Source organism: Drosophila suzukii, chromosome X (genome assembly GCF_043229965.1).
Source record: "Drosophila suzukii chromosome X, CBGP_Dsuzu_IsoJpt1.0, whole genome shotgun sequence".
Taxonomy (NCBI): Eukaryota; Metazoa; Arthropoda; class Insecta; order Diptera; family Drosophilidae; genus Drosophila; species Drosophila suzukii.
The window spans coordinates 19594279-19608666 of record NC_092084.1 but is presented as its reverse complement, the minus strand read 5'-3'; the positions used below and the strand labels follow the sequence as shown (position 1 = coordinate 19608666).

At 38.5% G+C, this 14388-nt stretch overlaps 2 protein-coding genes across 15 annotated transcripts in view; one reads left to right on the top strand and one right to left on the bottom strand.

Moving 5' to 3' along the window:
• The window catches only part of Rab3-GEF (Rab3 GDP-GTP exchange factor), a 26507-nt gene extending 16091 nt beyond the window's left edge, over positions 1–10416 (top strand). For 9 of the 14 annotated variants that reach the window (XM_036821316.3, XM_065868318.2, XM_036821320.3 and 6 more), the window contains 3 exons: positions 6295–6367; positions 6445–6491; positions 7678–10416. In XM_036821316.3, coding sequence (XP_036677211.2) covers positions 6295–6367; positions 6445–6491; positions 7678–8697 — 1140 coding nt within the window. In that variant the 3' untranslated portion in view covers positions 8698–10416. Of the gene's footprint in view, positions 1–613; positions 1845–6294; positions 6368–6444; positions 6492–7063; positions 7306–7677 lie in introns of those variants that run through there. The other 5 variants (XM_036821325.3, XM_070997802.1, XM_065868320.2 and 2 more) reach the window with 3 other exon arrangements.
• Positions 10341–14388, bottom strand: Cyp4s3 (Cytochrome P450 4s3). Its single transcript, XM_017068713.4, has 4 exons — positions 14055–14388; positions 13269–13722; positions 11807–12513; positions 10341–10784 (listed from the first exon to the last, which is right to left on the bottom strand). Exons 1-4 carry the CDS (start codon positions 14203–14205, stop codon positions 10606–10608), a joined length of 1491 nt encoding a protein of 496 aa, XP_016924202.2. The 5' UTR covers positions 14206–14388; the 3' UTR covers positions 10341–10605.

Genomic DNA, 14388 nt, shown 5'->3' with positions numbered 1-14388 from the left:
AAGCATATACTACCCAAAACGAATCCCCCAGATCCATTATTAGCTGAGTACAGATACACTGTAAGCTCCTAAAATCTTCCTAACTCCGAAACATAATCGAAGTACGTGTTGTTTGGGTCACCAATCAGCGAGTAGAAATAAATGGTGTTGGTCTGGATCATCCTACCAATGAAACACCAGACCTTAAAAATATTGGAAAAAGCTGAATAGAGAAAACATTGGGTCATCGTTCTGAAAGCACCAATAACTGTTTGGGTCACCCACTCAATCAAGAATTAAAACCATTTCGATGTCAGGATCAGTCTTTGTTAGATCCAACATGAGGGCTATACTCGTACATATTCGCGTCTATCTGTCCAGATATCGATACATACTCCCACTGCCTTCGTTTTAATGTTTCGTTTCCAATCGTTGCGTTTTATTTCCATTTGGTTCTGTTTTTTCAGTCTGGCTTTCTTTGGTATCCTTTCATTACGATTTCTTAGTTCGATCGATTTCCGGTGATTTCCTTGTTGTGTGTGTGTATCGACTGCATCAAGATCAAGGACCCTCTCAAAATACATCTATATGTATAAATATATATATATATATATTCATTATGTTTGGTTTTCAGTTCATGCTTTCCGATATGTCTAACCTATGTAATAGTAAAGTGAATGAACCACAGACCCAGATTTTCAGGAGACTTCTGTAGGTCTGCGCCAGTCTGTTCCCAAAAAAAAAACATGCGTCAGTGTCTACAGCCGAATCTGAACTTGAGTATCAGATATATATTCCTGGCCGAGAAGGCGTGGATATCGATATTCCTTTCGGGTCTTTTCATTTGTTAGCCACAACCGGAACCCAACTCCACCTATCCAACTACCCAAGCTAAACCTAACTACGTATTATATTTTACCGATCTCTCTCTCTTTATCTGTCTGTCTCGCTCTAACTCTTTCTCTTTCGTTCTTTGGCTTTGGTTTTGGCATTTTATTTTGACTCGCCTTCTTATATATCTACTTATATTATTCCTAAGTCATTATATAATCCACAAAAATTGAAAATCAATCGAATCTTTTATCTTATCCAATTTCTAATCGATCAAGTGAAAGTATATATGAACAAATAAATATATATATGCAGAAAAAACCATCTATATCATACCCATATATTGTGCTAGTGAATGTACTGAATGCTGTATTCATTATACTCTCTATTTTATTTATTATCTAACCGATTCAATGATAACGCCATCAAAACCAATAGCAAAGAAAAATAAGAAATTCTTCTCTTTTTCATTCTTTTTGATTACGATTGACATTTTTACGATTCTTACGTTTGGTTACTTATACTCACCGTTTGATATGTTGATATTGTCATCTTTATCTCATTTTAATTGTCTTTATTATCGATTACTCAGACTTAAAATTACCGATTTACGATTATCGATTAGTATCGTTCGTAAGAGTACTGTACTTCATAGACAAAAAAATCGAACTTTTTATTTACCCTTGAAGCACCCACGACTAAAGTGTTACTCATATCCTCATAAAAATCGATGTACCTCAAGAAAAACTATAACTACAATCAATAATTGTGCGAAAAAAGCTTAACCCTCGTCATTCTTGATTAAGATCCTGAAATATTGTTGGAGTCCAACGAATTCCGTATTCCCTTTCTTTCATTACCTTTGCAAATTGTTCCTGTAAATATATAGAATTCTATTTTCCCTTTAATATGGATAGCGACTCAGGGGTATAATGGGTTCTGGGTTAGGACTAAGATATCTTGTTCGTTTTATATTTTTCGCTTTGCTTATTTTTTTCTCTTTACCTTTCGGAGCTCATAATTAATTACGAAATTTCATAATCTATATATATATATTTATATATACATGTGAATGAGAAAAAGCAATGCAACGAAGGAAAATATATGAAAAATTACAATGCAAGATAAGGAAGAAGTATTCTAAGCTGGTAACTTTTGAGATGGTCCTTGTGCAAAATCCTCTAAAGTGCTTTGTTTTTTCCGTTTTAAGTTCGATTGTGTTCGATTTTGTTTTATTTTCTAGTTTCCTGTCTTTCTTTTCGCCACTTTTACAAACATATATGCGTATATACATATATAAAAACTTCTTCTTTACATATATATCTGTCTCTGTCTGTCTCTCTTCTAAATCTAACTCTTTCTCTTTTCCGTGTTATATATGCGATATATAAGAAGTTTTTTCGTGAGCTCAAAATGTTCTGCCTTACGCCATTTTTAGTTTCATTGTTCCATTTCGTTCCATTTCGATTCGATTGCGTTCCTAATTTCCGTTTTACTTTTTGGTAGTATTTTCATGCCAAATTTTTCCTTAAGTATGATAACCAAAAACAACAAGTACAAACAACAAATGTAATTTAAGCTATAGTAGTCATGTCCTACCCCATGATATCTTCACAGTTACCGTTGAAAAGCCGAAAAACCAAAACCGATACCGATACCAAAACCGAAATTGAAAATTCCCAAAAATGTCCCACCGTCTTTAAGCAACCGACTCTAACATAACAACAACAGCAACAACAACCACATTTCATATCGTTTCTATTTAGTATCTACCAAAAAACCAAAAAAAAAAAATCAAAACTATACAAAATTAATATAAAATTCGCCAGCAAATTAGAAATTGAACAGAAAATAAAATGCAACTAAAATATTTGAATGAACAGTTTAAAAAACAGTTTTCTCAACTTTCCTTTTTATAATTTTCTTTGTTGTTTGTTTGATATTCTCTGTCGAACGCGGAACGCTGCACCGTTGCTCGCTCTCCCTCCTTTGTGGACCAACCAAAAATCACGTTCCGTATCCGGAACGAACCGATCCGAAACCGAACCGAACCGAACCGAATTGAATTGTATTATTCCAATGATTGGTCTACTTCTCAAACGATAACAAAAAAACGAAAACCCAAAAACATAATCAAAATATAACCAAAAATCTATGATAAAACGATCTGAAAATGTCTGAAAAAACGATACAGGATTTCGAGGTATTGCAATGAACAAATTTCTTGTTATATTTGAACTTAAATTTATAAGCAACTATTGTTCTTTAATTGCCCTGCTATCCACCAACCCCAACCACTAACCCACTCCACTTGTATCCTCCCTCATCCACCCACTAAACCTCCATATCCGTTAAAAAAATTAAAAGAAAAATAGAAAAAATATTTTAGTTTGCGTTGCTCATGAGTTTTAACTTGGACTATTTTGCGTTCATAACACTTGATTTAATATTTCACTTTCACCCGCCCAAAAAAGGTAAAAACCAAAAAAGTATACAAATTAATCTGAAATGGCATTCAACAGTTAAAAAAAAAAAACAAAACAAAACAAAAACCAAAAATTTGTAGTTGATATTGAATTTAAACTTTAAGCCGCAAATAATATACATATATACCATAATGTATATTATTTACCCATATATTTTGTGTTATGATCTCTCTCTCTCTTTCCTTGTATCTCTAACCCAACTGAGATTTTCGTTTTTGAACTGTTGGTTGATTGATTGGTTGGTTGGTTTGTTTGTTGAATTTAATTGAAACTGAGCCGTACACTTTGTATACCTTAATGCCGATTACCGATTGCCAATTACAAATTTTTTAATGTTATTCATTAAAATTAGAACTACCAGTTTATTATTTGCGCCCGAGTTGTCGACACGATATAGTTTTGTTCTCATTTTTCAAACCACCAGCGATTTTTGTTTATTTTCGGTGTTAGCCAGCACGCACACATGGTCACACAAGTTGTCCACATCATAGACTGTCACACTATTTGCCGAAAGAATGGTCACACTGTGATTTGAAAAACTCCAAAGCTCGAACTTAAGCATGCCCAAGCACTTTGCACAGTTCAAGTGCAACCACACTAAAGTCCTTGCCAGGACTGCACCACAAATCACCACACTTGCATTTGTCCTAGTCTGTCCGACACTCTTTCTAGAAGATAACGATCAAGCTAGACACTTATTCAATTATCTAATGGTGGCCGATAAGCAAACTTGGAATACATATATATATATACAGTAAGACCGAATGATTTACCACACACACAGTAAAGAAACATCACCAGCTGAGTAAAATGAACATACACATGGCTGTACTGTTCCAATCCTTATTGTTTCGTCTTTTTCTGTTCCTTACAACTAAGTTCCGTACGATTATGTTTCGTTGGTTGCGGCCTTAGTTAGATAATCTTTCACTTGGAGGGAAAGCAGCCCCCTATTCACTTATATTAACCCTTGAAAATGGTGCGGGGTTCGTTTTTTGGTGATCGAGAACTAAGATGTATTCACATCTTTTTATTAGATCTAAACTTTAAATAATGATTCATTTAGATCACTAAAAACAACTGACGAACCCTGTGTCCAAGCTCCCTTGCTTTTATATTTGGTTCTACTACTCCCCTTATAGAGTGGTTTAGACAACTCACCTAGTCACCAACAATAGACCAATAAAGTTTCCTTAGTGTTGATTTTGAGTTTGCTTGTGTAGAGTTACTTGTTTAGAAAAGACTTAAACACCAATCGTAGTAGTAGTGTACTAATAAGACGTTAAAAGAAAGTATTAAATAAAATGACAAACCAAAAAAAAAATCGTTATTGAAGCTGTATACCTAGAGGAAAAGTACCCACTTAGAAACCCCTTAAATATAGTCGTAAGCTGGAAAACCACAATTGCTGGCGTTTTCTTTTCAATATCTATAAGCTATCGCTAATAGTCTGGCTTTCCTGCCTTTCTTTTCCATTATCTCGCTCTCTACCTGTTTCTAATTTAATCATTTTCAGCTTGTCTCTCTCTGTTTGCCTATTGTTTCGTTAAATCTTTGATATCGAGCCAACTTAAGAAAAGCAACTTAGCATTGATTAAAATTATCAACTCGGATGCTCGAATAATGATCCTGTACCGATCATATCCAATGGTTCTTAGTGGTAGTGCCACATGCTGCATGCTGTTACATGTGTTTCTCCCTAACTCCCCTTTCCCAATCGTCTCCCATTTACCCTATTAAAAATTTTAAATTTTTACGAAGTCTCAAAAGGACTTACGGATTGTGAGAGCGACTGTACCCAAATCTCTATCTATATCTCTTTGCTGCTTTTCAGGGAAAAAGTGGGTGGCGTCTAATAAAGCCCTCTTTGCTACAGCCCCTTATATACGAAACAATTATTTGGCTTACATAATTTTCACAAGTGTTATAACTTTTTTTTTTTATATACTAACGACTTCTTTAGAGAAGTACACACACTCGGACACCGAACACTTAGCTTAATTTATTTATTTAGCGTTTATATTAGTGCAAATTGGAGTTGCTCAGGTGAACAACTCTCGTAATTATGCATAGAACCAACGCCTCTGTATCCAAAATCCAAGCTACCTAGTATACGACCATCTCTTAAGTGCTAATTAGAATCCTCCTCTGTCCCAAATAAAATAATGTATTAAATAAACTCCATACTCAATATGAAATATGGAAGAGAAAGATTTTTGACAAAAAAAATAGCAAGTAAAACAAACTAAATACCAAACGTTTATTTGATTTTGCTGCATTTTCTTTCAGTCTCTCTCTGACTTTATCGGTCTGTTTTTTTTTTATAAGTTATAATTGCCATTCCATTTAATTTTATATTGGGTTCCGTTTAGTTTCGTTTTTAGACCTAAGCACTGATTAACGCCAAAAGCATTTGATGCGTGAAGTGTACATAAATTAATGTCGTTAACTGTACTTGGTGTCCTTGTCTTGCTGCCTGTCCCCAATAGATCAATAGATGTTACCAAAGCGCTTGCGTAGCATTTAGCTTTTGTTTGCCTGACCGCATGCTTGCCTGGGTTCCAATTCTATAGCGTTTCGTTGGTAACTGTACTTTGAAACATACACTTAAAAAATACTAATTACTTAACGAATCCGAAAAAGATCCCAATTTCTATAATTTATTACATTTTACTGCCCACGCGTATAAGCTATCTCTTTACAAAGCTCTCCAACTATCTGTCTCTAACTCCCGCTCTGCCTATCAACCAGTATCTTCCTCTGTTGAAAAGCATTTTGTGTGAAAGCTTTTTGGTTTTAACCGCCTTATGATTTGCATTCCGTTAACGTTCCGTTTAGTTGCGTTCCGTTTCGCTTGATTTCGTTCCGTTCCGTTTTCCCCCTTCCGTTATGTTCCATTCTTGTGTTCCGTTCCGCAACGGAGCCTTGAAGCCGAAGAAAGAATGAAGGTCGGCTGGCATTGAAGCTAAACTGACTCTCTTCTCCGCCCGTTTTTCAGTTCTTCGTGCGATTGGACCACATCCGCAAATGCTTCACCCAAAAGGGCGGAATTTTTGTGCTGGAGGAGTACAGTAAGTACTGTATAACTAGTTGCTTCCTACTGTGCGTCTAAACTCCAGTAATACCCTTGTACTTTTTACACTTGCAGATCCCAAGACACGAAATCTCATCCAGCGGAAGTATCAGTCAAGCATGGTAAGTACACTGATTTAACCACAAGCCCACCACTGTTCGCCACCACAGCCATCAAGCACTTTTCACCACTTGTTCCGAGTTGCATCCCGTTCCGTTTCCGGAACTATCGTTTATCGATTAACTGTACATAAACTTGCTTAAGCCTGCCAAGTTATGCAAATTTCTGTACTAATCAAGTGTAAACCCCAAGACCATCTCTATATATATCGATATATCTATATGGAGATTTCAAAATTTTTTTTACTATGATATGGCACTTTCAATTGCACCGACAGTTTGTATATACGATATTGAGATAATCTCTTTGATTTTCGACTTTTCTTTTCTTACCGTTTTCATTTTCCATTTGGTTCTTTGCATTCGTTTTTTTGTGAATATATTTCTATGTCAACGACAACTCAACTACTCAACAACAAACAATGCCTGCAACAACAATACACAAAACACCAATAACACCACTCATATATCATCAAAATAAAAATAATAAAAAAAAACACAAACTGAAAAATAACCTTCACCAATTGAACTTGAAACTGAAATCGAAACACCAAAATGTGTAATTGAAACCTAAGGCGTCGGAAATTGTCCTGAGCTTTCATCGCGTGACCTCCGTGCAGTTTGCCTACATCTGTCATCTGAATGGAGTTCGAGGTACAGTTACCGACAAAAGCATGCCTGGAACGATGGAATCGGCGGATGTGCCTAAAGCCACCGTGGAAACGCTGGAATCGATGGAACCACCACTGGCGAGCGAATAAATAATGTGCCTATAATGAAATCTATGTAAATAAAATCAAGAATCCTTTTTATGTAACTCCCTTGTATGTATGTACTTCCTGCAACATCTAAGAAAAGCAACACCACAACAACAATCAAAACATAAACAACAAAGATAGTTTTTGGTTCTGGCTTATGTGACTCTTATTTTTACCATAATATTTTCCATTTTCTTTTCCCATTTTCACTTGAGTTTTGGTTATTGTCTGCCACTTCCAAAGTTGCGAGTTGCATGCTTTTTTTCTGCCTCTCTGCCTTGTTGTGTTGTGCAAGCACCACCCACCACTTCACTCAAAAAAAAAAAGAAAAAGAAAAAACCAAAACACCGCCCAACAAAACACAGTTCATTCCGAAAAAAAGCAAGTGGCCATAGTAGCAGCGTTTTTAAAATTACTTATACGCTCCGTAGTCCGATCAGATTTGCTACTCGGTGCTGTGCGTTTTCTCCTACGTGGCCGCCGGTCAGGATCAGAAGAAGAACCCGGTGGTTATCACGCCCCAAATCCAGGACATCCATGCCCAGCAGAAGCAGAAGCACCAGCAGCAACATCAGCCGACACAGCAGCAGCAGCAGCAGCAGCATCCCCAAACGACACAGCAGCAGGCGGCACCTCCAGTGTCCACAGCCACCACTTCTCCAGCTGGTCAGGCCAATCCCGGCCGGATGGGTGGCAAATCGCCGGCTGGCAACATCACCATACGCCACACGGTGCCCATGCAAAAGCCCACGATCACCATGTCCACGGTGCAGCCGCAGGCCAAGATGCCCGTCCAAGTGGCCACGGCTTCGGTTCCGGTCACAGTTCCTGTTCCCGCTCCCGTTTCCGTACCCATTCCTGCACCTGTTGCCTCAACCCATCATCCCCCTGCCACACCCAATCCCGGCAAGCTGCCGCAACTGCCGCCGCGTGTTCCGTCGCAACCTTCGACGGAGAGCCTGGCCTCGATCTCATCACCGCCGCCAAAGATCCGGACGCCGTTGACCGCTCCACCCGGACCACCGCCGGCCATACCGCCGCGCACTGGGGCCATTGCCAGGAGCGGATCGGTGCCGGCGGCCCGATCCTTTGTGCGTCAAGCATCAGCGAATTCCACACCGCCGCAGTATACACCGCAACCGCCGCCACCCTTTGTCATTCCCAAGCGGCACACTGGACTGGCCAGGGCCTCCACCCTGTCCTCATCATCATCATTAGCATCATCATCACCAGCAGGAGCAGCAGGGTCGTCCGCCTCCAATCATCCCGGGCATTCGCAGTCGCAGCAGCGCGCCAGCCACGGCAGCGTCGCCGCTGTGCTGCAGTCAATGCCGGAGGCTGAGCCCGGCTACGGATCCGGCTCCGGATCGATTTCCGGCTCCAGTTCCGGCTCCGGTTCGGCATCGGGCTCCATTGCCAGCGCTTCACCGCAGGCCCATCGCAAGCACTGACGAAGGAGTTCGTTCTTCAAGTTTGGAGGCGGCGGCGGCGGAGGCGGAGGAGGAGGAGGAGGAGGAGGAGTGGGCGGGGCCAATCAAGGGGCTGGCGGCGGTGGCGGCGGGCAGATGGGGGAGGAGCCACACCCACATCCCCATCGACGGGACGTCTGCCGCACCATCTGCATCCCCTGGCTGTGATCCCGGCAGTCGACCGAATAAAGCGGTACACCTTTCCCTAAGAGGCTTTCTGGATCCCTGTAGTTACCAAAAAAATAATACCACATTTATGCGCATACCATAAATACAGCCAACTTTTATAACAAAGTTCAAGGACTTCGAAAACTTCCGGTTCTATAGAACACCATTTAACCATGAGGTGAAACCCTTTGAAAACATACTTGAAATTCCATATAGCACCTCATGGCTAAAAAAAGGAAAACTTAAAAAAATAATAAATCCATTCATAAGTATTTAAAAGTACCCAAAATCTTAAAAAAATTATTATGAAAAGGGAAATTTTTTAACCTTACCTTAACCTTTACCTTAAAAAACAAAATTTCAAAAAAAATTTAACCTTTCCTATAACCGTGATAATTTTTAGTAAGCCCATAAAATAAATTTGAACACAAGTTCGACTAAAAGAAGTTCGCATGTATTTAGGAAAGACACAATCAATTGAAGTATATCTATAAGGTTCAAGAACTAGTGAAAACATTATGTTAAACATTAGCAACGTTTTGCTGTCTGTTTGTAAATATAGAAAGTCTACTAATCAGCCATATTAGTAGATCAAAAACGAAACCTTGCGCATAAACGTGGTATGGCCCCCCAGCATTATAGCCAAAGTTGCAGTATTTCCCAGCCTTCCTATTCCTCTGCATGGATCCCGAAAGCCCCGCGACCAACCAGTTATGCTATATATATATAGATATATATATGTACTGTATTTGAGCTGTACTTACTGAACCTTATTCTAGCCAAATCATATCATTAGCCGCCTCTAACTAATCCCATAGACGAATTGTTTCCTGCTAAGCTTTAAGGCAGAAAGCGCCAAACTAAAAAAAAAACTCGCTTAAACCTACCTAAACAAATAATGACAAATATATATATATATATACACAGAAAGGGACTTGACTTCATGATGGGCCCATTAGAGGGCACAACAAACGAACACAAACGGAAATTGAAGGCAATCTAGTTAGGGATATAGTATACTATACCAACTAAACCCAAAACATAATAATAAAAAAAAAATATATATGTGAATATCTACCAGACAACTACGATCATACATAAAGTAAAAATATATATATTTATGGTAAAGGAATTTAACTAGTTGTACAAGAAATATTAAGTGAAGGCAAAGGAGCAAGAGAGGTCCTAAGTTGAGATCGGATGGGATCGGATCGGTAGGTTAAGGAATTGTCAGGGAACACGAGCACGGAGGACAGAGAATATTGGGTTTACGGGGACTCTGGAGAGCAATAAGTATGTCTGTGTATGTAGTTTGTAGAAAGAGATCGGCGTACACACAATATATATATACATATACATAAATATAACTATTTTTTGTTTGCTGGTTCTGGATGTTAACCATAAATAAAGCCCAGCACCCATATACATGCACATATATATATACCTCTCTAACCGTGTATATATGTATATGATCGATTGTATTTTTCAAAGTTCAAAGCGAGAAATAAACAAAAAATAAACAAAAAAAATGTATTACAAGTTTTTCTAATCTATATGGCAAGGTTATACGAAAGTGATAAGAATTAGAACCCCCAGCTGCGTCTTTTAGCTGCGTCACTATGCTCGAAGGTTTTCAATTGTTCACTATATTACTTAGCTCAACTTAATCTACAAATGATGAGGCCTTAAAACTAAGATTTATACAGAGATAATATTGTATTGTTATTGTGCTGAGGTTCCGTTCTGGTCGCGCGACAGAATCCGAAGTCTGATGCCATTACCACTCTTGGTGACCAACTCGGCCAAGGGTTTTGGCTGATGATCCTCATCGGGCAAAAAGCGATAGCTCCTCAGTAGCATCGACAGCGTGGTCTTCAACTCTAGCATGGCAAACTTTTGACCTAAAATTCGTAAAGATAATACAAAATTAGTTATAACAAGTTCGAGGTTGATCAAAAACTGGTAGGTACTGGATTACAATTAAAAACCAAGCAGCGGTCAATTGATTAAGGGTTTCTTGATTTGCTCATTTCGTAAGGCTTATCTTTAACAGCAAAGTGTTTTTCCAAAATTGTCATCCGAGTCTATTGAACCTTAATCTGTGACGTTGTAGTAACATGACTAACTGAATATTTATTATTGTTTACATATTTCAATAGCAAATTTTAATACGTTCTGATTTAATTTTGCTTTTTAGAACTGATATATTTAGATGAAGATGTATAAATATTAAGATCAAATCTTGATACCTAATATATATAAGCATCCTTTTTCATGGTTTCTGAGGGATATGTTCATGATCAACATACCGATTTAGTATTCATATAATAAATACACTCAAATCAAGCTAAATCTGAGACGTTTCGTTCTTATCAATGGTATAAATTAAAAAATATTTTCATCAGGAATTTCAAAGACCTCTGCATCTTTTTTATATATTTAAAATTTGGAATCGCAAATTGCTATATATATTATATATTTTTGGGTTCATTGAGTTCCGTGAAATATTTCCGCTGACTATTTTTGGCAATACAATGAACTTTTGTATAAATCGCGTCATTAGCGATTACCTCAAATTTTTGCAAGCTTAACAGAGCTGTGTTCTAATTATAAAAGAAGCTTATCTATAAAATTTTGCTAAATTAAGCTGTACGTAAAATATAAATGCTTTTTGAAGGGCACGTTATGTTCTGGTGATTTTTGGGTAAGCCCTTGTTAAAAAAAATTAAATGTATTTGGTATGAAGATTTTCATTTTGTAGGTTTTTTGATTAAAGTAAATAATTCTTTGATACTGATGCATTTTAAGAAGAGTTTTTCTGGTATTTGTGTAATACACCCAGTATAACTTTAACTTAAGGTTTGTATATATGGTTTTTCTTAGTTTTCAGATTATCTCTAAGGTTATTAATGGGTGTTCTTACCTATGCAGTTCCTGGGACCCGCGCTGAAAGCAGCGAAGGCGAACGGATGCATTTGCTTCTCGTTGAACAGGAAGCGGTCGGGATCGAATCTTTCAGGATCGGGAAAGTTGTTGGGATCTCGGTGGAGCATGTAGATGAGGCAGCTGATCGAGGCGCCCTTGGGCACCGTCAGCTTGCCCACCTGCAGATCCTCGAGGACCTTACGCGAGAAGAACGGCACCGAGGGATAGATGCGCAGCGTCTCCTTGATCACCGCCTCCAGGTAGGGCATCGATTCCTTCTCCCTGCCCTCCAGTTCGCTGGCCTCCTCGAAGGCGCGCTGCTGCACATCCGGGTTTTTGGACAGCAAACTCAGGGCGAAGGCAATGGCCGAGCTGGTGGTGTCGTGACCCTCGAACATAAAGGTGTCCACCTCCTCACGGATATCTGTGTCGCTCAGCTCCGCCCCGCCTTCCATTTGGGTGAGAAGCAGCATATCGAGGAAGGCCAGTCGCCGCTTGGCGCCCACGTCGTCCTGCTCCGCCTCCGGGCGGGACTCGGCGCGCTCCTGAATGAGCTGCTCCCTGCGCAGCCGGATCACCCGGTTGGTCTCGTCGTGCAGGACCTTCAGGGCCGCCTCGCGCTCCCTTCCGGGCTTCGAGTGCTTAAAGAACACATTGAGCCGTTGCCAGAACGAGAAGCTCTGCTTGTGCATCACCCGACAGATACTGAAGTTAGAAATTAAATAAATAAAATTAAAAATATATACATAAGAAAAAAACGAAAGTAATACATATAATTTAGATTTTCATGGTACACCGAATAAAACAAATACACATTAATAAAATAAAACAAAAAAAGAAAGTATATAAAATAGTATTTATACACACTTTTCTTCGAAAATCTGTAAAAAATTGATTGATTTATTAATCGCAATTTTTTTCAAGAAGCCTTTTTACAGATAAAATAAAAAAAATGTCAGCTTAATATGGTAATATGGTTACACTTTTATAACACTTTTAAATTTAAGAAATCTATTTCACTCTAATATTTAGAAAAAGCATTTCGTTTTTATTAAAATGTGATTTTTATGTTTAGTTTCTAGAGGTCCTAAAAAATGAAATCCTATTAAAAATTAACAAATAGTTGAAAATTTATTTAATTCCTTTTTATTTATCAAGTCCTTTCTATACTATCAAGCAGTTTTCTATTTTAGAAAATATGTTAATGCTTGAATATAATAAAATTTTTTTATATGCTTAAAAACTTTCATTCTTTGATAAAAAATAATCTTTGGAGTTACTAGAAGTTTAAAAAAGCTTTAAAATCTTATATAATTTATTTAATTAATGTATTTCCTTTTTTTAAATATATATTGATTTTAAATTATTTTTCAGATCCCTTTTTTTAACTAGATAGATTTTAAAATATTTTTAGAAACTTTTTTAAGTAGAGTTATAGTTATTTTGTAGATTTCACTTACGATTGAACCGCCTGCACGTATTCCGAGTCGCTCTGCAGCTGGGCGTGCTTCTTGATGCCCATGGCCGTTTCACAGATGGCGTCCAGGGCGAACAGGGTGATGTAGGGATAGATGTCGAAGGACTCGCCATCGGCGCGTGTCTTCAGGCGACGCACCAGGATACGGCAGTTCTCCTCCATGGGCTCTTTGAACTCGCCGAGGATGCGGAAATGGAAACCAGGGGTGAGCAGCTTCCGGCGGCGGTGCCAGGACTCGCCACCATTCGTCAGCAGACCCTTGCCCAGCCAGGGTTCCAGCAGCTCGTAGTTCCGCGACTTGGTTAGCAGCTGATTGTTGCCCAGCAGTTGCTTGATGTCCTCCGGATCCGTGAACATCACCATAAGATCCTTGCCGAACCAGATGCGAAACACCGAGCCATGCTTCTCCCGCAACTCCTTCAGCCAGTTGAGAATCTCTGGAATAAAAAGGTCCATTTATTACAACATATTTAAGAATACTATCATTATTTTATTTTTAAATAAGCAATGATATTAAAATAATAATTACTTCTCGCAAAGAAGCAAATTAAAACAAATTGTTTATAAAAAAATGGTGAAAATGCCCTTTAATCACATACATTCTTCACTAAAATTCTTTGCACATAACAACACCATAAGCCATGCAAAATGTATGCAAATAAAATTCAATAGCAAGGGCAACGCTGCGTATGCGTGATAAAATGTGCATAGTACCATTTCAAGGGAATTGAATGCACTTTTTTTTTTACAGATTTTTACACAAACTCACCCCCTTTCTTAACATTGGCAATAAGTTCGCCAATTGTTGGACCCGGCAGGGTTTTCGCAAATCTCTGCAACCTAAGGAAATTCAGGATGTTCGGGATGTAGCGCAGGAAAAGTGCCCAAAGGGCGAATGCCAGCAGTGCCAGGGTGCTCATTTCTCCACCAATTTCAGACTGTTACTGGCTCAACGACCCCAAAAACCAGGGCTATATGAATCAAGTGAAAAACCTGGTAATGTGACACGAACGCGTTTGTCGAGTGATCTTGATGACTAGAATGCGTTCTTAAAGTTTGTGAACCGCTCGACGTAGTGGCTCGTTTGCAACTAATTCGCAGTC

What these genes read in the sequence shown, in the direction of transcription:
- Cyp4s3 (XM_017068713.4), bottom strand. Translation starts at nt 14,205, where the DNA reads ATGAGCACCCTGGCACTGCTGGCATTCGCCCTTTGGGCACTTTTCCTG. An exon ending in TGCCAATGTTAAGAAAGGGG is followed by an intron (nt 13,723 to 14,054) that starts GTGAGTTTGTGT and finishes TTTTTATTCCAG; the next exon opens with AGATTCTCAACTGGCTGAAG. An exon ending in GGGTCCCAGGAACTGCATAG is followed by an intron (nt 10,785 to 11,806) that starts GTAAGAACACCC and finishes TACGAATTTTAG; the next exon opens with GTCAAAAGTTTGCCATGCTA.